This window comes from Apodemus sylvaticus, chromosome 1, assembly GCF_947179515.1.
Source record: "Apodemus sylvaticus chromosome 1, mApoSyl1.1, whole genome shotgun sequence".
NCBI lineage: Eukaryota > Metazoa > Chordata > Mammalia > Rodentia > Muridae > Apodemus > Apodemus sylvaticus.
Window position 1 is genome coordinate 43,885,756 of NC_067472.1, and position 25,216 is coordinate 43,910,971.

Consider the following 25,216-nt stretch of genomic DNA (forward strand, 5'->3'; position numbering starts at 1 on the left):
GACACGTGAGCCACATTCTTCTTTTTTCATTCCCTTTCTTTCTGCCTCTTTCGTGAATGCGTTGCCTCCCGTTTTTTGACACCTCTGCGGTGAAGGCCACTGGGAGCTACTGGAAGTAGGGTCTCTCCTTTTCATGTTGCCACTTCATGATTCTACTACTTGTTTAGAAAGTGACTTTGACTTGAGTTATTCGTAGAATGAATGTAGCATCTTTCTTACAGTGACAGTAAGATAAATGAATGAGATCGATCAACAGAGGCTGGACCTGTGAGCCCAGTAAATAGATTTTCTTGTCTCTTTTCAGAGCCTTTTAGAATACATCTTTTTTAAAAAAAAAAAAAAAATATTGCCCTTAAGACTTCCTTGACTTAACCTTTTTGCAATAATTTTCCCCTGTGGGAATCTTCCCAAAATACGGAACCATGGGGGCTGAGGGCTATGAAACGTTGTCATCAGGAGGTCGTGTCCAGGCATAACCACAAAGCACACTCCTCGCCTGTCTCTCCAGTTATTCCACAGAGCTGCTAAGCAAGCATTTAAAGGTTTGGTGATGAGAATGTGAAGTGACAGGCCTCCTGCTCTGGGAGAGTGGGGGGGGGGGGGGGCAGGGAGGTACTCTATTTCCATATCCTGCATCTACTGAGACAGAAAACTCCCATCTATTAATTACATGAAGCAGATTCACTGTGTACAGATGGATAGCAAGGGTCAGTGGAAGCCTGAAATTCTTGATGAGCCGGTCCTGCCGGTGCTCAGGGAGGCTGCCCCAAGGAGGCTGGAATCTCCTCTGTGCATACGTCATCTATCTACATAACAGCAGAGGGCTGCGGGAAGCAGACCGCCCTAGGTGTTATATCCTGGGGCCACACACTGGGCTAAACTATTGAAGACCAGCTTGTTTTCTAGGGAACAGGGACAGAGAGACCAGGCTTACTTCAGGATGTGAGTTCCCAGCAGTCTCATTATTCATAAAAACCAAAGTCGCGGGCTGGAGAGATGGCTCAGTAAGTAAGAGCATTTTTGGTTCTGACTGCAGACCTGAGTTTAGTTCCCAGAACCCACTTGGTGGCTTACAACTGTCTGTAACTGCAGTTACATTGGGGACCCAATGCCCTCTTCTGACATATACACACATAAAATGTTTTCTACAAGTGAGACAGGGGTGGGATCTAGGTCTATCTAAGACCATATGGAGAAGTGTTCAGCAAAGGCTCTAGCAGTTTCTTACGAAACCAAACACACATTTAGCATACAGCCCAGTATTCATATGCATAGAAAGGTAGATGTTCATCTATGTTTATGTATCTATGTATGCACACACAAGAACATGCAAGGTCAACACACTGTATGTATTTAAACCTGTACATAACAAATCTAAAGCCAGGGATCAAAAAAGAAGCCACATGTTCTCCAGCTAGTGAAAACAAACATATGGGGGTAGGGGAGCTCATAAAAACTGCTCTGAGTTGGTTTTTCTTTGAGACAATTTGCACTAAACATCCTACACCCTGGACCTTATTCTGTGCTGAAATCTTCTCTGACAGACAACCTACCCCGTTGTTGTTGTTTCTTCACTTTCGCCTTACTCGGATTTTCAGGATGTGTGGAATGCGGTCAGACTATTTGCCAGCATATAGCACAAGTGGCCTTTAGCTCAATGGCCAATAGGATTCCTGTTCCTCTCTGAACCCTGAGGAGCCAGGCATGGTTGGACTACTGCCCGGCTTTTCAGGAGGCTGAGAGGAGAGGATAGTAATTTCAAGGCTGACTGACACATGCAGCAAAATAGTGTCTCAAAAAAAGAAATAAATAAAACAAAGACCTCTTTTTTTTTTCAGAGCTGAGGCCCAAATCTAAGTACTGTACTTATTAGACAAGCAGTCTACCATTGAGTTAAGTCCCCAACCCCTCAAAAACAAACAAATAACAAAACAAAACAAACCCTAAATGGTTACATACTTGATTTGTATTTGTGTTTTTGAATGACAAAGTGGCACAGTTAGTAAGCACTAAGAATTGCCCCTGGTTGTGACTGCAGAAGAAAGAGCAGGGCGGCAGCTGTAGCAGGCAGCTCGCCTGAGCCTTGCAGTAGGTAGAACGCTGTGTACTATGACTTCTAGCTAACTGGTTTTGCAAATAGTTCTTTGTTTTAGTCATGGGCTCTAGGTGGGCATGTCATAATTCAGTCTTGTAATAATAAGAATATACTGTGGGACTGGGGATAGGTCCCTAGGAAATGATCATAATGGAGTTAAGTAGGTCTTTATGGTCTTACAAGAAACTAGTACCCAGACTCCATTTGTGTACCTTCGAGATGTGGTCTCAAACCAAAGAAACAAACAAAAGCAAGTATGCCTAATCTTATGAGTTGGAATTATAGGCTATGGGTGTCAATTATGTATAGGCAGGGAGAGAAGGAAGGAAGGCAGGGAGGTATACCCTATACAGGAAGGCAGCACTGGGCGGAGTCATCCTCTCATTCTCCTTTCCTTTCTGTGCCTACTGTATCAGAGGGGCAGATTCTTCTTCATTTTAGGAAACTGGAGAGCCAACGTTCCCATCTGAAAACTGGAAACCAGGATTCCTGCTGCTGAAGGAGGCACAGGTGGAAATTATGAAGCCGTTGGTGTGACAGCAATAAATCTGCCATTTCCCTATGGCTTGGAACATATCACTGTTTTCCCAGCTGAGCAACAGAGAAAGTTTTCTGAGCCAACTCTTACCTCAGTGCTTCAAAATATTGATATGATGTGTGTATTGAGGGCTGATGGGAGTATTGTAAATCTACTTCTCATGTCACAGCAGCTGTCAAGTATTAATTCTGTTTCTTTCCCTTCCCTTCTCTCTCTTTGCAAATACCCATGATCAGCATCTGAGGCAATTGTACTTGTTTTCTCCTTCCTTTCTTCCCTTCCTTCCTTCCTTCCTTCCTTCCTTCCTTCTTTTTTTAAAAATTTTTGTTATTTTTGTTTGTTTGTTTGTTTGTTTGTTTTCCGAGACAGGGTTTCTCTGTGTAACCCTGGCTGTCCTGGAACTCACTCTGTAGACCAGGCTGGCCTTGAACTCAGAAATCCGCCTGCCTCTGCCTCCCAAGGGCTGGGATTAAAGGCGTGTGCCACCACTGCCCGGCTATTTTTTGTTATTTTTTTTTTCTTTTCTCTTCTTTTTTGAGACAGGCTTTCAGTGTAGTCCTTGCTGTCCTGGATCTCACTCTATAGACCAGGTCAAACTCACAGAGATCGCATGGCTCTGCTTCCAAGTGCTGAGATTAAAGGCATGTGCCACCACTGCCTGACTTTCTTCTGCCATTTCCCATCCACACTTTGAAATCATTCCACACTTGAGAAGAGCAAGTAGCACAGGAACTTCCTGAGTTTTCACCCAGTGCCTCCTCTTATTTGTGCATCTGGGTTATTCTAGCGTATGGCTCCAGGGAGGTACAGTTTATAGCAGCAGCAGGAGCAGGAGGCAGGTGGTCGAATTGTCTGAGCAATTAAGAAGCAAAGAGTAGGAAGTGAGGCCTGGCTATAAAATGTAAAGGCCTGCCTCCAGTGATCTACTTCCTCTAGCAGGGAATAACCTATGGTTCTTTCCAAAAGAGCACCATCATGGGATGGGGGGTACGTGGGGCAGTGCAGTTGAGGGGGGCATGAAGTTTTTAATTACTCACGCTTACAGAAAATATTTCACATTCTAATCATAACATTTTGCTCCTGGGCCCTATCGACTCTTGACTATCTCATGATGCAAAATCAATTGTTCCATTTTCCAACGTCCCTACAATTCTTAACAGCTCCAACATTAGTTCACAGTCTAAAATCTTTTCTGAGACTCAACAATTTCTTAACTGTGATCCTCTATAAAAATCAAGAAATACATTACATACTTCCAACATGCAAAGATAGTTCTCATCTAGGACCCTCTAATGCTAACACACAGCACATCGTCCTGGCACAGTGATGGAAACAACAAATGGTAGTACTAACCTCAGCCACAAAGCTTATATCCAGTCAAGCTATCCTCCCATCACATTCCACTGGTCCAGAGTCCAATGGGATCTCCCATTGTATATAGTTGTCCTGTCTCTTTAGTGTGCTCCATCTAGGGACACCCTTGGGTCTTTCTTTTTCTTTCTTGGATACAATACTCTGAAAGAGGACTAGTTTGCTTCATGGAATGCCTGTACTTTGCGCTTATCTGAGGTCTTCTTGTAGGACCTCCTTTTGGGGAGACCCCCCACTCCTTCTCGGGATAGCGTACACCCAAGGAAGCACGAGAGACCGACTTGATGCAAACACATGAGGCAGTTTATTATCGGAGCTCCGGGCCAACACGTATCTCACATAGGAGCCAGAGGAGTCGACCCTGAGGCTCAAAAGTTAGGGGTTTATATAGGAAAAGTCAGGGGGTTTTGGCACGGTTACACATGATTTGCTGATTCAAACATTGGCGGGGGATTCTGGTGCGCAGGGTGGGCTTTTTGGCATACGTGCAGATCGGGCAGTCAGCAATGTAGGAGGGCAGTTTATTTTTGTTAGCAGGAAGGTCACTTTGACATTAGTAAACTGCATCTAAGGGACAGGAGACAGGAGACTCCTGTCCAGATAGTGTATGACCCTTAGGAGATTGCCCAGGCATACCCCTTATCTTTTATGGCCGGTCTGTTTGTGGAATGACTCAACCACAACCTTGTCCGGCATGCCCGGGCTCTAAGTCTGCTTGCTGCCTCAACTATGGATTCTGAAAAGTCTCAACTCCCTTCATTCTCATTATTAGACTGAAGGTATCTATTTTCAGCAACTGCACCACAGAAGCAACAACCTCTCCAGTGAGTACAGGAGACGGCATGGTGCCAGCAATGGCAGCCTTCTAATCAAGCAGAAACACAACACACATAAACAAAAATCTTGCAGGTAGGACTGACCCGGCAGAAGATTATCAATGACAATATTTGTTAAGAGGCTGTTGGTATCGACTAGGCAAGGGATGAGATAAATGATAGTTACCTGGACAAAGGCTGGAGGACAGGGGTAAAAGTTGGAATATGATGACATTTCAAAGATAAAATAAAAGGATTTATGAAAGCTTCTGGTGTGAAAAGACAGGAGCTGAGGAGGATTCCTAGAAAACTGGGATATTAGGTAGATCGACTCCATTGGCAGTCAAGATCCTCACAATACAACTAAAAACCAGTAATAGTTTACTAGAGTGTTACTCTTACAAAAAGCTGCTTGCCTGTTCATGAAGCAGACAAGAGAGAGAGAGACAGACAGACAGACAGACAGAGACACACACACAGAGAGAGGCAGAAAAAGATGCTCTGCCCTCTGACAACTCATTTCCTAGTTTCATCTTGGGGAATTCACTATCTTTGGACCACGTGTGTGGGCTGAGGAGGATCAGAGAGAAGCCAAAAATGACACTATCATCTTTGTTTCTTCAGCACAAAAAGGAACTTTTCACAAACACTTGAAAAATGCTGCTGAATGCTTCTTCAAAGGATTAGCATGTCTGAGTCAGCAAATAGGGTGATGGGCAGTAGGGCATGATGGGAGTAGTTGTAACTTGTTCCATGACCAATGAGACATCCATACCAAGTACCCAGGACAATAAAGCCAAGATGGAAACCTAACAGTAAAGTAATGAAAATAATCTTTCAAGCCGGGTGGTGGTGGGTGGTGGTGGTGCACGCCTGTAATCCCAGCACTCTGGGAGGCAGAGGCAGGCAGATTTCTGAGTTCGAGGCCAGCCTGGTCTACAGAGTGAGTTCCAGGACAGCCAGGGATATACAGAGAAACCCTGTTTTGGGTGGTGGTGGTGGTGGGGGAACAAATCCAAAAATCCAAAAAAAAAAAAAAACAAAACAAAAAACAAAACAAACAAACCTAATCATTCTTGGTGGTCTCTTTCTTAGAGAGATAGAAGGGAAACACATTGTTGTTCTTAATGTGGGAGAAATCTGCCTTGGTGTCTATCCCTGTAAGCTGGGCCTGACCCTCATAATGAATTCTGGGAAGATTATTAGCTGATTTGAAGCCAGTGATGTACAATTACATGGTAAATATCTACCATCCCAACTGAAGTAGAGGTTTTCCAACTGGCTCCATACCATTATCACCATTAGGGCTTTTAAACTATATTGATTGATGTCCAAGATGTATCCCAAATGATTTTAATATTATTCAGATGTTCTTCAAAATTTCTTTGGTTGGGGAAGGCAGAAATCCAAAGCAGCTTTAGCCAGCAACCTGGAGTAAATTGTATTATCATTTTGCTGCATGGCAAATTACTCAAAGCTTAGCAACCAAAACACAGTCATCTTTAGAGTTGGGGTGGAACCAGGATTTAAGAGTGGCTAAGTTGTTGACTCTACTTCAGGATCCCTTATGATGTCCCTAAAGATAGATATCATTTTGGCTTCAGATGATGCTTGAAGGCTTGACCAGGTTTAGAGGGCCCATGGGCAAAATGGCACAGTCTTCTAAGTGACAGACTAGCACTGGTTCTTGACACACTGGTGGTCCTGCTATTTTGCCACATAGCCCTTCATGCAGAATAGATTGACTTATTTTCTCCATAATGAGCAGTCTAATAATATGAGGCAGAGGCAGCTTAAGAGAATAACATGATTGGCTTTAAGCTTCCCTCAAGCAGTAGGAGAAATAGAGCTCACAGGGTGGATACTCCCTTGCAAAGGCTGAGGACTAGCCTCATATCATCTCACATCCTAGAGAAAATATACTGTTCAGCAGACCGACTCGGTTTTCACAGAATGAAGCTGATTAAAATGAGTATTAAGAGAAACTTTGAAGGGGAAAGAATCCCAATTTCATAAACCCTAAGGGACCTAAGTGACTCACCTCTAGCCGCAATGACAGGCTTAGATCTGTCTAATAAAGGTTTAACAGCTTTAGCATTTGCAGGGCCTCTTAAGACCTTCCCAGATGATTTCATAACATGTTATTTGATCTTGGGAACAGTTTTAGGCCTGTAGGATGGAGTCAAGAGGGTTGGGATTGAAAGATGGATCTAATAATAGTGATAGCTCACCAGGTGCCAGGCATCTGAGGATACTTTATATCAACTCGTAATCAATTGCATCATGCACAACAGAATAATTTTAATTTTGTGCAAAATTCAGTTTCCTTAGGCTGGGAGAGATAAAAAGCACAAGTGTGCTCAAGCTCCAAAGTTAAATGTGAACACAGGTTTTCTTTGTCCTATGCAATTTCTACTCACTTCCTCTATGCATTTCATTGAAAAAGGTAATTTTCAGGTAGTACGCATCATCCCTGTTGATGGCTCCAGCTGGTTAGTTGTTATTCTAACGTCCAAGTCCATCTGAATGTGAAGTGAATCGTGGTTGTCAACAGCACCAAATTAACATTACTTCTTCATATCATTTGTGACTTATCATGTGCATTAATCGGAGATGATCCTCTATGAATGTTAACTGTCCTTTTCAGGTGGCTTTTGTTCTATTACAATGATGAGCACAGAATATTAAAAAAAAAAATTGGAGTTGGGGGCTGGAGAGATGGCTCAGTGGTTAAGAGCACTGGCTGCTCTTCCAGAGGTCCCGAGTTCAATTCCTTGTAACCACATGGTGGCTCACAATCATCTGTAATGGAATCCGATGCCCTCTTCTGGTATGCCAGAAGACAGCAACAGTGTACTCATATACATAAAATAAATAAATATATATTTTTAAAAAACAGGCTGTACGAGCTTTAAAAAATGCTCTTGGAGTTCTTAGATTTTAACTATGAAGCTTTTAATACTGTACAAAAAGGGCAGCTAAGGATGGTGCTGGTATAATTGAAAGGTGGGTTCAGGAAGCTGGTTTCTTAGTCCCTGTTCTATCGCTGTGAAGAGACACCATGACCAAGGCAACTCTTGTGGAGGAACGCATTTAACCGGGGGCCTTATTTACAGTTTCGGAGGCTTAGCCCATTATCATCGTGGCAGGGAGCATGGCAGTGTGCACCGCTCTGGAGCAGTAGCTGAGAGCTACATCTTGGTCCTCAGGCAGAGAGAGGGAGGGAGGGACGGAGGAAAAGAGAGAAGGGGGGGAAGGAGGGAGGGAGAGATTGGGCCTGGTGTGGGCTTTTGAAACCTCAAAGGACTGGCCTGGCATCATAAGACAGTGGCTAAGAGTGTCACTACTAAATTGGGTGAGGGTGGTGCACACTTTTAATCCCAGCACTTGGGAGGCAGAGGCAGACAGACATCTGAGTTCCAGGACACCCAGGGCTACACAGAGAAACCCTGTCTCAAAAAAAAAAAAGAAAAAAAACCTGTCACTCCTTGAACCATAAAAGCTAGGTTCCCAGTCTGTCTCCTGTGAGTGCCGGAAACATGACTTTGGGTATTTATTGTACCACCCACAGTCTCATAATTATGTGGTTACTTAAACATTAATTAAATAACATATGTTATGTTTCATACAGTTAAAAATATGACTTATAGAATGTAAAGTAAGCAGGTCCTAAAGATTCATTTAGGATATTAATAAGCCGGCAAGACTATAAGAGAACTGGAGACAGTATTTGTGGTGTCTGTAAGAAAAGTACTGGAATAACATCACTTTGATATAAATCTGGACCGGAACAGAACAATAAACTGAAGCTTGTAGAATTATTGTCTCTACCAGAAAATGATTTGCATCTCTGCTGCCCAGATTTATTTTGCTTCATTACCAACTGTTTTCAGTTGGGGAATGGTTTTGTCCCGGGGGACACTGACAATGGGAAACATGTTAGTTGTTACAACTCGGGGTTCACTGGAAGACAGGGGTGACTGCAAGCACTCTTAGAACACGCCCCACAGGAGACCTACCTCTCCAGCTTCAAATGCCAGCAGTGCTGAGGACAGAAAACCTGGCGATGTTTGCACAGTTAACAGATACACTTACAAGATCTGAACTGTTCTACTCAGGAGAGAATTCCAAGTCAAGTGGTGCCAAAGGAGAATTGGATAATCATTGGCTGAGTCAGCTAACCCTGAAGGGGCAGGGGGAAAAAAAAACAACCTGTCTTTCCTGTTTGCAGGATTTATAGCATGTTTCTTCCCACTCATCCTTTTGTGGTGTTTTTGAGGTAAGCAAGGTATCACAGCATAGTCCAGGCTTGCCTGGAACTGGCAATTTTCCTTCATCAGTCTTCTGAATGCCAGGATTCCCAGCATTGCTACTAGTTAAATCGGAATTTTGTTTTTGTGTTATTTTTTTTAATTTTTGTTAAGTTTCCTTTTTGAGAGTTTGATCCCAGGCTGATCTCAAACTTAGTATGTAGGTAAGGCTGGCCTTGCACCCCTGATCCTCCTGACCCACCCCAGTATGTGTATGCCTTCACATCGGGAAATAGATTTTCCTACTAGCATTTGTCAATGCATCTAGATATGGTTAAATGCTCAATAACAAGTATTATTATAAATATTTTTTTAGGTTTTATGTAGATGTCTGTATGCTTATGTAATAAACTAAACTCTCAACAGACTTTGAAATTTTAATATATGTTGTGACAATATCACGGTGAGAAATGACTTTCTTGGCAGATGTTTTTTTTTCATGGTCACTTTGAAGTGTTAAGAAAATCCATATTATCTTCAAAAACATGGATGATCGGTTTTAAAAGTAATGGGAAATACTAGACACACAAAACCCTGTCTCTCTCTTTTCCCTAAGAGGCTATAGTGTCAAATGGAGAACATCTGAGATGTAGGAAGAAAACCCACCACATATCTGATGTGAATATATAAAGTGCAAGACCCCAGGATTGCAGTTTGTGGGACATTGATTGATTGGTTGGTTTATTGATGGATAGGCCTAGGGACTCTGTAAACTAAGCAAGTTCTCTGTCAGGGACCTACATCTCAGCTCTGACTGGGACACTTCTGATCAGCTAACACATTTTTTTTCTTTATGGGTAAATGGTGTATTATAGCTGGACTATCTTGGACCTCTAGCAATATAAATAATGGCACTGTCTTAGGTTTTATTGCTGTGAACAGACATCATGACTAGGGCAACTCTTATAAGGACAACATTTAATTGGGGCTGGCTTACAGGTTCAGAGGTTCAGTCCATTATCATCAAGGTAGGAGCATAGCAGCATCTAGGCAGGTATGGTCCAGGAGGAGCTGAGAGTTCTACATCTTCATCTGAAGGCTGCTAGCAGAATACTGGCTTCCAGGTAGTTAGGATGAATCCTAACCTTCACCTCCGTGTCTGCTTGATGAATCTCCTACGTCTCAGTTCTCTTCCCAGAGTCCTTGTCTCTGCCTGGAAAGTCCACTTCCACTTCCTGCTCAGATTATAAGACCCCAAAAACCGAGGGTGCCCCAGCACCCCACACCCCGGAAGGCGACACCCAAATCACTCTCGAGAAACGGTCTCTATGCAATAGCATGAGGATTTCTTTATTTCCAGAATTCTGGGTTCCATAGCCGTGCACCACGTAGCGTTAGAGGACTATGGACCCCGAGTGCCGAATTGCGACAGCTTTTATAAGTTTACGACAGAGCCCACGAATCACAAACCAATCATTTCTTAGCATGGAGAGCCCGCGAAATGCGAGCCAATTGATTTGTACCACTCCATAGTTTTTAGGCCAATCAGTTTAAATTATCGGAGCCCACGCTCAGTGGACCAATTAGTTTCCTATAATGTCTACAGCTGCGTGAACTCCTGCTTAGGGGTAATGGTGTAAGTTTACAGAAGATAAGCTTAGCCCATTTCTAGTTACCCTATGGGGCCAGGATCACCTATTCAAGGCCTTTCTGCTAGGTCTAAACAAATGGCGGGCTCTGGAATGTGACCTTTTACCTAGTTTCTAACAAAACGAGATAGCATTTTAAACTCCTGATTTCTTGGGGTCATTAGAGTTAGGCTGTTTTATTTTCTATCCTTTCAAGATATTGTCCATCAGATCATTATTAAAGCCAATCAGAGACAATTCTAGATTGTCTTAGGCAGGGTGAAGAAGGAAGGAATATTTACAAAATATGAGACCAGTGATGGGCCATAGAAATAACAATACCAAGACCTGGCTAGTAACTCTCTGCCCAGGTAGAATTCACCATTGAATACACAGACACACCTGCACACAGCTGTGTGCTGCATCCCGTAGAGCTAAGAAGGCAACTCAAGGCATCTTTCCCTCTTCCTCCCTCTGCACCACGGTTGGCCAGGCCAGGCCCTGGAGATGGCACTGCCACAGCAGTGAGAGGTCACGCTGCTGCAGTTGTTAGAGGTTCATTCTACAGTGCTGAGGAAGTCCACCATAGCTGCTGGCCTGTGGAGGCTACCGCCTGTGGGATAGTGGGCTGCATCAGAAAACTTGGTAAGGTTGAGCAGGTTGGAAGCCCCAGAACCTTTGGGAAGGAACCTCTGAGAGGATGGTAGGACCTTCATCTGCTTCTGACCAGGCCCCAGTCACTTGACTACACTCACAACATAGGAATGTAGATTAGAACAGATTCTATTACGTTAATGAGGTATCTGAGGGTTTAGCCAATAAGCGTCCCTTCTTGGACATTCCTCTCTGCAAAAGGTATTTAATCTCTGGTCCACCCTGAGGAGATAGTAGCCACCCATTTTCCATGATGCACAATCAATAAACAGTTTGGAACCAAGGACTGTCTCTTTGAACAAGAACTTGCCCATGGAGGAAGCCTTCGCCTATAGAGCTGCTGTCGAAGTCTCCAGTAGAAGGCTCCGTTGTGCTCTTGGACTCCCTATCACTGAGCTAAACTGAGTCCTGACTCCAGCAGCCTTTGGGAGCCCCCTGCCATGGACTCCTCATCACAGGCTGTTGGACCCCAGATTCCATTTCCTACTCTTCTCTGTGGTTTCCAGTGGCAACTGGACACCCAGGAGTCAGGGAATCTCCAGCTTTGCCAGTCAGAGACCAAACCCGAGAAAACCAGTCTCAACAGTCCTCACCTTGAAAGTTCACTGACCTTTAGGTTTACCTGGGATGGTCTGGGCGGAACCAGCATTCCAGGAAAGCTGCAGATGCCTCGAGCCACAGCCAGCATCCATCCCGGATGACCTTTCCTCCTTCTGTGCTTCTAGTATCCCCCTCAGCCCCTCCCTACTTCCTCTTACTGAGGGTTCATAACCAGGTGTTTTGCGATTCATTAAAGAGGCCTTGACATAGAACCCCCGTTTGCTTAGCCTCCCTCTTATTTCCTGCCCATTTTCTCTTTCAGGCTTGGGTTCTCCTCTACACCCCGAATTGCTAGGGGACATTTGCCCTCCTGCATCTTAGGCTGATGTTTTCCTTCTCCCTAAGCTGTATATCGGTGCTTCTCTTGAGCCCAGCACCTGACAGCAGTGCAGAATAAATGAAGTCTAGCATCTGTGAGTTTTGTCTGCCTACTGGACTTTCCACACCTCCAGTAGCTGGGTGAAACGTAGAAGCACAGCTGCCTGCTCTGTATCTAAGGAGCTTGCCCTGTACTTAGGATCTGGACATGGAGGTGGGAGGGTAGGTCTGCTGCAGAATCTTGCCAGAAAACCCTAGGAACACAAAATAAAACCCTTTCCTCCTGCTGTTTCCGCAGCACCTACTACAGATGACTGCTGGCTTTTAGCGTTCACCCGTGTTCAGTGTGAGCCCTTCTGTGTGTGCAGCTGCTGTCTGCTGACTACAGAACAGTAACTGAAAGGGTCCTCCCTGGGATATTGTTGTTAATAAATACCACCTAGAAATGTGTTATGCCACTGGTATGGCCTGACTGCAATCTATAGAAACAATTAAAAGTGGGGGACGGGTAGTCCATTTTTAGCAAATCTTTTGAACAATTCTTGGATATACTACAAGGCAGGAACAAGTCAAGTTTCAGGTGTGTGTGTGTGTGTGTGTGACACAGGGATGTATATATATATAGAGAGAGGGGGGGAGGGAGAGGGAGGAAGGGAAGGAGAGAGGGAGGGAGGGAGGGAAGGAGAGAGAGAGAGAGAAAGAGAGAGAGAGAGAAGCCTATAGAGATGTCTTCACTCTAAGGTTCAGTTTCAACTTGTTTAACATCTGGATCTATGGGCACGAACATTTCAGATGCGTTCACTTCAGTGACACCTAGTTTCTGAGGCTGTCTAGGATAAGCTCTCCAGGCTAGAGTTTCTGAGCTACTATTTTCCAAATTTCTGCACATACACAGAAGTGGCGAGCAATGTCTATTCACCCCATAACTACGTTTACCTCACTTCATACCACTGAGTGGGTACTAAAGGGTCAGCTTGTGCCTCAAACCCAAGGTCAGCACAGCCAGCAGCAGTATGGCGTCAGCAGCATGGAATCAGCATCACAGAGCTCCCAGGAGCTCTCACTGAGCCTTGCTCAACGGCTAACCTCAGGAGATGGCTTGTTTCCCTGACTAGGCTCCAAAACTCCAGAACAGAACGCTTCATTTTCCCCTGACACAGCTTTTGCCTTTCTGGGGCCCTTGCTTTGTTCCATTCCAGAGAGGGAGAGGTGGTTTATTTTAGCAGGCCAATTTTCTGTGGTTCTTTGCTCTAAAATGGAAAAATCTATGTGTCTGTGCCTGGGTTCTGTGGGGTCATAACCTGGCCCTGCTCCTGCCACTAGCTATATATAAGGAGTAGGCTAGCTCATTAGCTCTGGTTTCATTGTCCATACTGAGAAACAGAATTGGGGCAGATAGTAATATTCCAACATGATTCTAAGTGATGTATACACCTATCCTTAAAAAGTTAGCTGGTACCTAAAAAGGTGAAGCTTTAATCTCATCCCCTGGCAGAAGACTGCACTTTTTGTTTGTTTGTTTTGTTTTTTTTGGATTTGGTTTTTTTCAAAACAGGGTTTCTCTGTATAGCCCTGGCTGTCCTGGAACTCTCTGTAGACAAGCTGGCCTCGAACTCAGAAATCTGCCTGCCTCTGCCTCCCAGAGTGCTGGGATTACAGGCGTGCGCCACCACCACCCAGCATAAGACTATGTATGTAGTCTTTACTCAACCTTTACTACAGTAGTCCTTTCTTGTATGTGTGTGTGTCATATATGTACATGTGTTTATATGCATACATATGCACATGAATACTCACTTGGATGCAAAGGTCAGAGTTTGACATTGGGCATCTGCCTTTATTGCTTCCCACCTTACTCTTTGAGAGTGTGTGTTAATGAACCCAGAGCTCGTCAATTCAGTTAGTGTGTCAGACCAGTGAGCCCCAGGGATCCCGTTGTCTGTGCCTCCCAGCCCGTGGGTTGCAGGTGAGCTCTGTTGCACCGGGATTTTAGAAACCCTAACTTTCATGCCTATCTAACAAGTGTATCTGGTTGGGAGCCTTAGCCTTTAACAGTGGAGCTACTGCTCCAGTCCCAGTCTTGTTGTTTCAGTCTTCTGCCATGTTTAAGTCTTCAGGCAGTGCATCCTAAAGGGACTGAGAAAGTGCCGACTTTAGCAAGCTTGCTCCTTGACAGCACAGAGGAGACAGACACTTGTTCCCTGCATGTTTCTGCATTCAGTATGACCTTTGACCGATAAAGGGCAACTATAATCTGAAACAGCATATATAGAAACGAAGCACTGGGATTTTTTTATTTTATTTTAAAATTCTGACTTATTTTTTACTGGTAGTAGGAAGCAAAAGACAGTAGTTTTTTCAAACCTAGTACAGTGTTTCCATTTCTAGCTTTCGCTGTTCAGAGCCTCACTACAGTCTCTCGCAAGGCAACCGGTTCTTCTCTCCTTATTTCTTCAAATGCTGAAACAGCAAAAAGTCAAGTATAATGATTCTCTGTCAAGCAGTAACGAGGAGGAGAGGACATCTCAGAAATGCTAAAAAGGAAGTCTGAACAAACTGTATACATAAAATGTACAATCTATCTACATAAACATGCACATTACAGGAGGGCATGGTTGTGCACACCTTTAATCTCCAAACTCAGGAGGCAGAGGCAGGTAGATCTCTGTGAGCTCAAGGCCAGCTTGGTCTACATAGTGATTGCCAGGTCAGCCAAGGTTACACAGTGAGAGGCTGTGTCTCTAAAAGAAAATCTATATTGTATTTTCATCCTAAAAACAACAAAATCCACTATGATAATAACACCACAAATGACAGCCGCTCAATTTTGACAGGCACTTGACTAGAGAGGGAAGCAGACAGAAGTTCTGAGAGACATTTTCAGCTCCTATTTCCCCAACCTTTCTTACTAAAATATCCTTGCTTTGTCCTGTGGCAACATTCCAAGGTAATGCCTAGTCAAGACTGGCAGGAACTTGTCATTATGCTGTCCTCTGTCCAGGCCCACACACTGAGAAGTGACCATATGGCCCAGTTTTGACAGGGATTGAGGCCAAAGAAGCTAGATCAGAGAGGGCCTTGAAGGCCACAGGGAAGGTCCTGAAACTCGCCCTTTAATCAAGGATAATTAAAATCAGCTTGATATTTAAACAGCTTGGCCAAAACCATATATGTAGCTGGTAATGGGAGCTTGTGCTTTGTTTATGTCTTATAATGTGTACAACCCAAACACTCACCACTTATGAATGAGTGCTAGAAATAAAGAAATAATGACAACTAACCAAACGAGGCAATGTAATAATATATTTGGTATGAATTGCGAAGATCATGGCCAATTATTCTTATTATTAATACACAGTCTTCATATTTGAATTAGGGCTGCTCTAGATATATTCATAATTTTAACTCCCACATTGAAAGAGGTATTAAGAAATTCTCCAAATCACATCTCCTGCCTGTGCTTTTCAGAGTAAGGGCCTGGTTTTATATATAACTGAAGAAACTACATAATTCTGTATTTCAGAGTGCTAGTTTCAGAAAACCAAGTAAAACATACCAAACACTTCTATGGATATAAAACAATCTCATGGAGACACATGGGATTTGACAGGTACAGGAGAACCTGTGGCGACAAGCACAGTGTCCCGGCTCTGCAGCAAGCTGCGGACTCAGTCAACAGGAGACCATTACTTTGGGTTGCAGGGGTGAAAAGCATCGCTATGAGACCATTTTTCAAATTATATATTATAATCAATATGAACAAAATGAAAACTTGGAAAAACCAGTGTGTGTAGTATACAAGGTTCATTTTGTAGTATTGGGGTGCATTTATACATACATAAATATGCGTACAAACTTGGACATACAACTATACACCCAACTGCAGATATATACACAGCATAGCTCACATTGTTGGCCTCGACGGCAACGGTCTTCCTGTGCCAGGCGACAGTCAGGAGCTTTTGGTTTTTGTTCCTGTAGAGGAACTGACCCTTGGTGCATAAACTATGCTGTGACTCCTGCAGAGTGAGATCAAGGCACTCTTGCTTTCAGGAGAGGATCCTCTCTGATGGCATGGGCACACATGGCTCTGTGTGATGGCAAAAGGGTGATTAAAAATGAACATACAGACGAGCTGTCAATGCCCTGCAGGACATACTGCACCCCTGCATACTGCATCCCTGTTAATGTTCTTCAAAATATCCCTTCACATCTCCGAACCATCCCGGGAACTTGCTGTACTCCATCTATGTGATGTTGTCATACACCTTAGAAATAACAAAAAAAATATGAGTATTGCAAGTCTTATTTAATGAATCTTCTCATCCCAAACTGTAAACCCAAGGATGTTAATTTTACAAGGATTTTTGAGGCAAAAATTCTGCTTTGTATACAAAGAACAACATTGAATCAAATCCTCTTGTTTTAATACTTGCATCAACTTTTAAGCCTATCTGAAGAAATTAGACACCCTCAACAGCTCTTGAAGACTCATAACAGGTTTGAGTGTTGAGAATAAGCGACGATTGGGTGCCCAGCTATAAACAGGACATGTGTGTGTGTGTGTGTGTGCACGCCTGCCTATCTATCTATCTATCTATCTATCTATCTATCTATCTATCTATCTATCTTTACCCTTCCTGAGAGAACACTAAGAAGAGGAGGCAGAAAGAATTGAAGAGCTCTCTCTCTCCCTCCCTCCCTCCATCCATTGTCGGTCCATCCATCTGTCCATCCATCCATCCATCCATCCATCCATCCATCTATCTCTACCCTTCCTGAGAAAACACTGTAGAAGAGCAGGCAGAAGGAACTGAGGAGCCAGAACATGGGGTGGGATGTGGAACATTGTCTTTTGGATTTGAAATGGCTGTTGTACCAGTGAACTCACTGCAGCAATGGTTTCGTGGACCAAGATGGGGCCGGCCAGCACCCTATCATGATAAGGAGGCTCTCCTGAGGCCCCACTTCTCCTGAGGAACTGTATGCAGCTAATAGTGTCAGGGAGACGGAGGTATTTTCTGCAGTGGTGCAGCCACTGGCAAGTTAGTTGTCTACGCTCTGCTAAACACTCCCTGCCTATGCTCACGCAGTCCTAATTAAAGTCAGTGTGGCAGAAACGACAACAATGACCAAAGAAGTTAACAACCAAAGGAAGTAGAGAAACCTACGTGAAAATCAGAGGCCATGTCCTGGGTAGAATGGCTCCGTGGGAGTGTGAGGGTGAAGAGAGAGGGTTGTGGGTGCTGGGAATGGCCAAGTTTGTGATATTCATGTGCAAAATTGGAAAATGGGAAGGCTAGATGCCCAATATCATTCACAGTGGGTATGGATACTTGACTGCAGCATGGTTCCTGTGTTTGAGTGTTATCTAGATGTCGGGAAGAAGTATCATAACCTTCGATCCATTTAATGAAATGGATTAATGAAGGATGCTTAGCTGAACTGTTTAGAAATTCAAGAAAAAACCTGACATTCTTATTATTCAGTTTTGTTGGAAAAAATCTACCTTTTCAGGTACAATATTTAATTACTGAAATAAGTTAAATATAAAAATGACTGAGCTCTCTGCCCAAACAAGTAATGCTTCTGAGAACTTAGTCAAATGAATGTAATGTAATTGAAAAAGAAAACCAACAGTATGTACAACATGTGTGTGTCTCTGTATGTGTGTGTGAGAGACAGACACAGAGACAGAGAATCAGAGAAAGCCACGTGCGCACGCGCACACACACACATACACACACACACACACACACACACACACACACACACACACACACACACCATGACTAGTTTTATGTCAATCTGACAGAAGCTAGAATTACCTGAAAGGAGAAAACCTCAAAGATTGGACTGCAGAGCAGGGCGGTGGTGGCACACACCTGTAATCCCAGCACTCAGGAGGCAGAGGCAGGCGGATTTCTGAGTGCGAGGCCAGCCTGGTCTACAGAGTGAGTTCCAGGACAGCCAGGGTTACACAGAGAAACCCTGTCTCGAAAATACCAAATCCAAAAAAAAAAAAAAAAAAAAAAAAAAAAGATTGGGCTGCAGACCCTAGGGTATTTTCTTAACTAGTGATTGATAGGATGGACAGGGCCCAACTCATTGTGGGTGGAGCCATTGCTGGGCTGGTGGTCCCAAGTTCTATAAGCAAGCCCACCGAGCAACCAGTAATGAGCAAGGCATTAAGCAGCGCCCTCCATGGGCTCTGCACCAGCTTCTGTCTCCAAGTTCCTACCCTGTGTGAGCTCCTGCCCTCACTTCTTTTGATGATGAACTGTTCTATGTAACTATGAGTGAAATAAATCCTTTCCTCTCCAAGTTGCTTTTGGTCATGGGATTTAATTACAGTAATAGTAACACTAAGACAGACTCCAACACATATAGATATTTTTGGTGGGAGGGTATCAATATTAACACTTTTAACAGCAGCAAGTATTCAAAGAAATTAGCAAATGGCTAAATAATGTTATTTATTTAACTGGGGTTACTATGACAGATAATTACAGTAATGTTTGCTATGTAGAAATTATATTTCAAATTCACTGTAGGAAAACACAAATACTTGATAATAAAAAGTTCACTTTTCCTGCTGGGTAGTGGTGGTGCATGCCTTTAATCCCAACACGTTGGAGGCAGAGGTAGATTTCTGAGTTCGAGGCCAGCCTGGACTACAGAGTGAGTTCCCGGACAGCCTGGGCTACACAGAGAAACCCTGTCTCAAAAAAACCAAAAATAATAAAATAAATAAAAAAATCACTTTTCTACTTCTTATCCTTTTATCTGGTATCTGCTCTGGGACATCTTGGTTCTAACTAAAATATCAATGCTAAATTTTAGACTTCACCGTGGTTTATAAAGAGAGAAATTAGCCTTTGATCTTCTAATGGCAGCGACACTTAGCTGTGTTATATAATAACCTCTACAAAGGAGCATAAACGGAACACTAAAACCCAGAAATCGACTGAGTACCCAACTCTCACAGCATCTCGTAAGACAGGGATTGACACGAACATGGTTATGATTTCTTCCCTTTTGCTTTTCCATAAAAATGCTTGCAATCAGTGTGTATAATGAGATGAAAATAAAAACTTTTAAAAGGGGCTTGGTAGCACCTAGTGCCAAGATGCATTGTTTGTTACAGCTATATTAGCTAATGATTACATTTTGCTTCAAGCTTTAGATTTGAATTAGGACTGCACTACATGTATAGTTTTACATAGCCTTCCCTTTCTGGGTTATTTATGGTTGCAATAATTAAACCTCAATCTTTTTTTATTTACCTATCAGTTTTATTACCTTGTCATGATTACGACTATACATTCTTCTAATGAAAGATTTGCAGAGTTATGCAAAGTGTAACAGTCCAGAAGGGTCAACATCTGACACGTTAGAAAGGCCGCCCTGGCTAGCTGAGGCTCAGGGCTAAAACAGGCTGTGCTGAGGATGCTTCTGGCTGGCAGAACTCGGAGAGGTAATAGATTACTATAAATAGCACAGTAATGTATTTGTGCAACAGAAGTCTACCATAAATCCTGGGGACAGGAAAAGTGAATCTGCTTCCACGGTTTTTATCTTTTAGTATTTCTGTTATTATTATTTTACCTCTATCTGCTATTCAGGACAGAAACAAGATAGACTTGAGGTGGACACTTCTCACCTACCTATACAATCTAGAGTCTAGATGCAGGCAAGGAAGGTGTGTGTGTGTGTGTGTGTGTGTGTGAGAGAGAGAGAGAGAGAGAGAGAGAGAGAGAGAGAGAGAGAGAGAGAGAGAGAGACAGAGAGAGAGAGAGAGAGAGAGAGAGAGAGAGAGAGAGTCCCACACATGGACAGGTATTATCTTGCCGACTTTTAGCACATGCTGCTACATGCCAGCTCTTCTTGGACCTGTGGCAGATGAAAAAGGACTTGAGGTGGCACGGAAAGACGACTAGAGGTCTGCTTAGACACACACTAAGGCCAGATTTCAATATATCACTTAGTCACTAGTAGGGAACTGGGTCTAGGTCTTGGCCATTATTGAAAAGACAGATGCTGGTATCCAGGCACTTAAATCCCCACCCCCCACCCAAGCCTCTCCCTGGGCCAGGAAGAGGACCTGGTCTCCCTTAGATGAGTAGTTCTGGCTCAAGGTTATCATTTATGAAAGCTGAACAGCCCTGGGCTGCATTATGGGAAACCTACCTCCATCAGAGTAACAAATGGCAGGGGTGGGAGGCAGGGCTGGGCGGTGGGGAGTGGGGGGGTGGGAAGGTGGGAGTAGGATGGCAGGGGTGGGAAGGCGGGGCTGGGAGGTGGAGGTGGGAAGGCAGGGAAGGGTAAGATGGCAGGGGTGGGATGGAAAACTTGCTAAGGATTATTAGTTCTATTTATAAGAAAATTTAACATGGTCCTAAAATTTCCTCAAAGGGCTTCCTGCCTGTGGGAAGGACTGACCTGGAAGTCAGCAATAGTCAGAGTCCACGGGCTGCCCAGGTGGCTTGAATGGTTAGTCAGAGAGGAACTGCTGATTTATTTTTTTTTAAAGAATTATATATTTATTTAATGTATGTGAGTACATTGCCGTTCTCTTCAGACACACCAGAAGAGGGCACCAGATTTCATTACAGATGGTTGTGAGCCACCATGTGGTTGCTGAGAATTGAACTCAGGACCTGTGGAAGAGCAGTCAGTGCTCTCAACCACTGAGCCATCTCTCCAGCCCAGTCAATGTAATTCTTAACGGGTGACTGACTGGCCTACAGCAGCTTTGTCTCACCCTAAACCTTGCTACATTCTTCCCTTCTGCTGCGGTCTAGGATGCTTTCTCTTGAGTCAGCCGGCTATGACATTTTCTCGGTGTTAGCCACAGGTCTTTTCCTTTTTTTCTGAGACAGGGTGTCACTTTGTAGCCAATGTGGTCCTTGAACTCATGACTTCCTGCCTCATCTAAATTAAGTGCTGTGACACAGGCATGCTTCGCCAGTTCAGCATGGGAATCATTTTAATTGCTTCTTAAGGATTTATTTATAACGCTGGGTGTGGTGACACATGCTTTTGATCCCAGCACTAGGGCAGCAGAAGCAGGTTGGATTTCTGTGAGTTCAAGGACAGCCGGTTCTACATAGCTCAAGGCTAGTCAAGTCTACACAGTGTGACCCTTACTTAAAAATATTATTATTATATTTGTGTGTGTGTGTGTGTGTGTGTGTGTGTGTGTGTGTGTGTGTGTGTGAGAGAGAGAGAGAGAGAGAGAGAGAGAGAGAGAGAGAGAGAGAGAGAGAGAGACTCTACAGGTGCGACCAGTGGCCAGAAGAAAGTGTCAGATTTCCTGGCAGCTGTAAGCAGGACACTGAAGTCCAGTCCTCTGCTAGAGCAGCAAGTGCCCTCAGCTGCTGAGTCATCTCCAACTCCCATTTTAATTCTTATGATTCAAATCTAGCAGCAGTTAGAGCTAGAGATTTGTCCTCCTACCACAGTGTTCCTTCTTTCTCCTTCTGGGTTCTTTATACTTTTTGTGGCCTGTTTTCTCTAAACCCGCTTTCTCTATAAAACTTTTTTTTTTAAAAAAAACCAGGTCTCATGGGGGGCGGGGGGATCTTCAACCATGAGGGAGTATATGATTAAGTTCTGGCCAATCACATGCCATCTCTCTGGCTACAGTAATAGCTTTAGCAAGTCATGTGATCCAAGAAATGTCAATGTAAAAAGTCTTTCCTGGATCATTTTAGTTAAGTTGAAAAATTATTTTTTGAAATACTGTTGAAGACTGCCAGGCAGTGGTGGTGCATTCTTGTAATCCCAGCACTTGGGAGGCAGAGGCAGGTAGACCTCTGCGTTAGAAGCCAATACGGTCTACAGTTTGAGTTCTAGCATGGCCAGGGATTTACAGAGAAGCCCTGTCTTGGAAGCAACAACACATCAAACCAAAACATAAAACTTGAAGGCTGGGTCTGTACCCTAGTGATGCTAAGCAAAAGCATAAAGGTCTGGATTTAATCCGTAGCACCACCAAAACACACCTGCACAAAATAAATCATTTTTTAGCTGGGAATTTATCTTTAGTAGTAAAGATAACACAGGAACGTCCTGTTCCCACAGTCACCCACTAACAGCAATGTGCAAAGGGTAAACTATCATTTCACACTGGATGCTAACAGCCGGATTTCAGAATAAACCCAAACAGAACTGCAGTGGAGCCCAGGACACAACTCTAGCCTCTTACTGCACCTGAGCCTACTGTCATTGATGCCTCTGGATTTTCATTTCACTGGAGCCTGATTTAAGTGGTTTTCTATGTCTTTCAGAAAAGCTGTATTTGCAAAACAGAAACTTGGTGAAAATATTTAAGAGAAAAAAAGCAAAGGGGGAGTCCCAGATATACCAGGGTCTGCATCACAGGCCCACGCGGCAGTCTCCTGTGATGAGCTTAAAGAACATTCAAACCACTAAGAGACGTAACAAAGATGAGTATTTCCAAACCTAAAGATATTTGACAAACAAAATGATCAAGATCCAGCCGGGCACTGCATCTCTGACTCTGAGTTATTCTTAAGCAAAGCATGAATGAATGCATTCCTTGCAAAATTTGTGCACACCGTTCTTGGTATGCAATCAACTGCTGTCAAAGTTCTTTCTCCTCCACCGACGGTTCGATAGAACACCATTTACCATTTTGCTTCTCTAGTTCTTCCTTGACATCCTCATACACCTGAGAGAAGAGGTCCTCCTCAGACTTTGTTCCATCCAGGTAGACTGAAAAGTGAGAGATAGTTCAAACGTTGACAGGCTCGTTAGTAAAGGGTGCTTTGGCATTTCTTTAAAACACCGAAGAACCCAGGACTATGGCCTAAGGAGGGGAGGAATGAAAAACAAAGAGAGAGTTATGTGCTGTGCACACGGCACACGCTACGGACCTATTTCTTCTGCTTTGGGACATCCCCTCCCAGACGGAGAAAGGAGGCTCGTGAGATTCCAAAGTAAATGAGCATAAGCTCATCAAACTCCTGAGAGTTAGATTCACAAGGACCCTTCCAGAGGTTGCGTTAGCAGTAACAACCGCCGGGGACAGAAGACTCTCACATGCCCAGAGCAGCCAGAAGGTTGTACAGGCAGCTGCAGGGTTGCTGCTTTTGAGGCATCACCATGGTGAGGCGGGCTTTTTGATGATGCAACTGCCTCTGAGTCACCACACTCCTGTCTGCAACTCCCAGAAACTCACTGGTTCACTAAGCCAGACATGGGACAGCATCCTTGGTTTGTCCTTGGTGCCTGACTGTCACACAATAGCATGTCAGGAGGTCAAAAAAGGAATAATTCCCCAACAGGGACCAATCGGGACACTTTTAAACTGTGTGTCAGTGTAGACTCTTATCACACACTACTGAGACCAGAAGCTACAGCTTTTTAATAAAATTCACACGAATGCTTTTGGAGAAAAAGAAGTTACCTGGGTTAAAGAAAGAAGGACCTTATCATCATATTAACAGCAAGGATAAGGAGGTCTGAAGAGAACTTGCCTGTTGGGAAGTGTAAGTGGCAGGGGTAGGAACAGCCTGGGAGATGATGTTTTGGAGAACAACCCTGGTATCTGTTTAAGATTTTATCCCTCAAAGCTGGAAACCATGGACTGACTGCATTTAAACAGGATGTCTGAATTTTGTTGTGATAAAATACTCTAACCAAAAACAGCTCGGGGAAGAAAGGGCTTATTTGGCTTATACTTTGGGACCACAATTCACTGAGAAAAGTCAGGGCAGCAGGGACTCAAAGGTCCCAGTCACTGGAACCATAGAGGAATGCTGCAGGCGGGCTTGCTAGCGGGCTCTCTCAGTTAGATTTCTGGTACATTCCAGGCCCACCTGCCTAGGGCGGCCAGCTCACTATGAACGAGGCCCTCCCACACCAATCATCAGGCAAGACAATCTGTCACAGAAGTGGCCACAGGCTAATATGCTCTAGGCAATAATTCAACTGAGCCTCCCTCAAAAGACTCTACCTTTAAGTTGACAGCTGACATTAACTAGGACACAGGGCAAGGACAAGGCTAGACTTGCAGTTTAGATGGGGGATGTTTCTCCTATACAGCACAGCAGCTGCTGGTGCAGGAATAACCCGGATACAGTTCTGAGATGGACTCTGTGCCCTTTCTGCACAAATCAGAACCAAGCTGTCTTCCCTGGAGGCCAAGAGGCTCCTTTCCCTATGAATGCGTCCCCTTTGTCCTGAAAAATACGCCAGTCTGGTGCTGGAGAAGTGGCTCAGAGGTTAAGAGCTGTGGTTCCTCACCCTGAGGACTGGGGTTTGATTCTCAGCACCCTCATGTTGGTTTTCTAACATCTCGAACTCTAGTTCCAGGATATCTGTTGCCCCCTTCTGTCCCTCATGGGTACTGCATCCACACGGTGCGCAGACATACATGCAGGCAGACGCCCATACATATAAAATAAAAATAAATAAATCTAAAAAAAATTTAAGCCGGGCGTGGTGGCGCACGCCTGTAATCCCAGCTCTTGGGAGGCAGAGGCAGGCAGATTTCTGAGTTTGAGGCCAGCCTGGTCTACAGAGTGAGTTTCAGGACAGCCAGGGCTACACAGAGAAACCCTGTCTCAAAGAAAAAAAAAGAAAGAAAGAAAGAAAAATATGCCAGTCTGATTCCTCGGCCCTGTCCAAAAGACACATGTCACCCTCTCCACATGAGCACTCTATTCCAGGGATAGTCTCTTAGCCCAGGCCCAAGTACTCATAGTGCCTCCAAATCAGTGCACTGTCTGGAAGGGACCTCAATCTTTTTTCCTTCAAAACATATATGTAGTCCTCGATCCCATATCTACAACCCCTTCACATCCCTCCCAACACCCGCTGGTCCCTGGGGTTTCTGTCATCTTACGCCTTCCCGCTCCACTTCTAGAGTACTTACATCAGTACTTTTACCCTCCAGATTCTCAAGAGATCTTACTGAG

At 44.0% G+C, this 25,216-nt stretch overlaps 1 protein-coding gene across 4 annotated transcripts in view; it reads right to left on the minus strand.

The window, feature by feature from the left end:
- Positions 1-14,558: 14,558 nt before the first annotated feature.
- Positions 14,559-25,216, minus strand: part of Nmrk1 (nicotinamide riboside kinase 1) — a 28,794-nt gene continuing 18,136 nt past the window's right edge. For 2 of the 4 annotated variants that reach the window (XM_052188586.1, XM_052188595.1), the window contains exons 8-9: positions 22,926-23,009; positions 14,559-16,537 (exon numbers count right to left, since the gene is read on the minus strand). In XM_052188586.1, the coding sequence (XP_052044546.1) occupies positions 16,530-16,537; positions 22,926-23,009 (92 nt within the window). In that variant the 3' untranslated portion in view covers positions 14,559-16,529. Of the gene's footprint in view, positions 16,538-22,925; positions 23,104-25,216 lie in introns of those variants that run through there. The other 2 variants (XM_052188608.1, XM_052188604.1) reach the window with 2 other exon arrangements.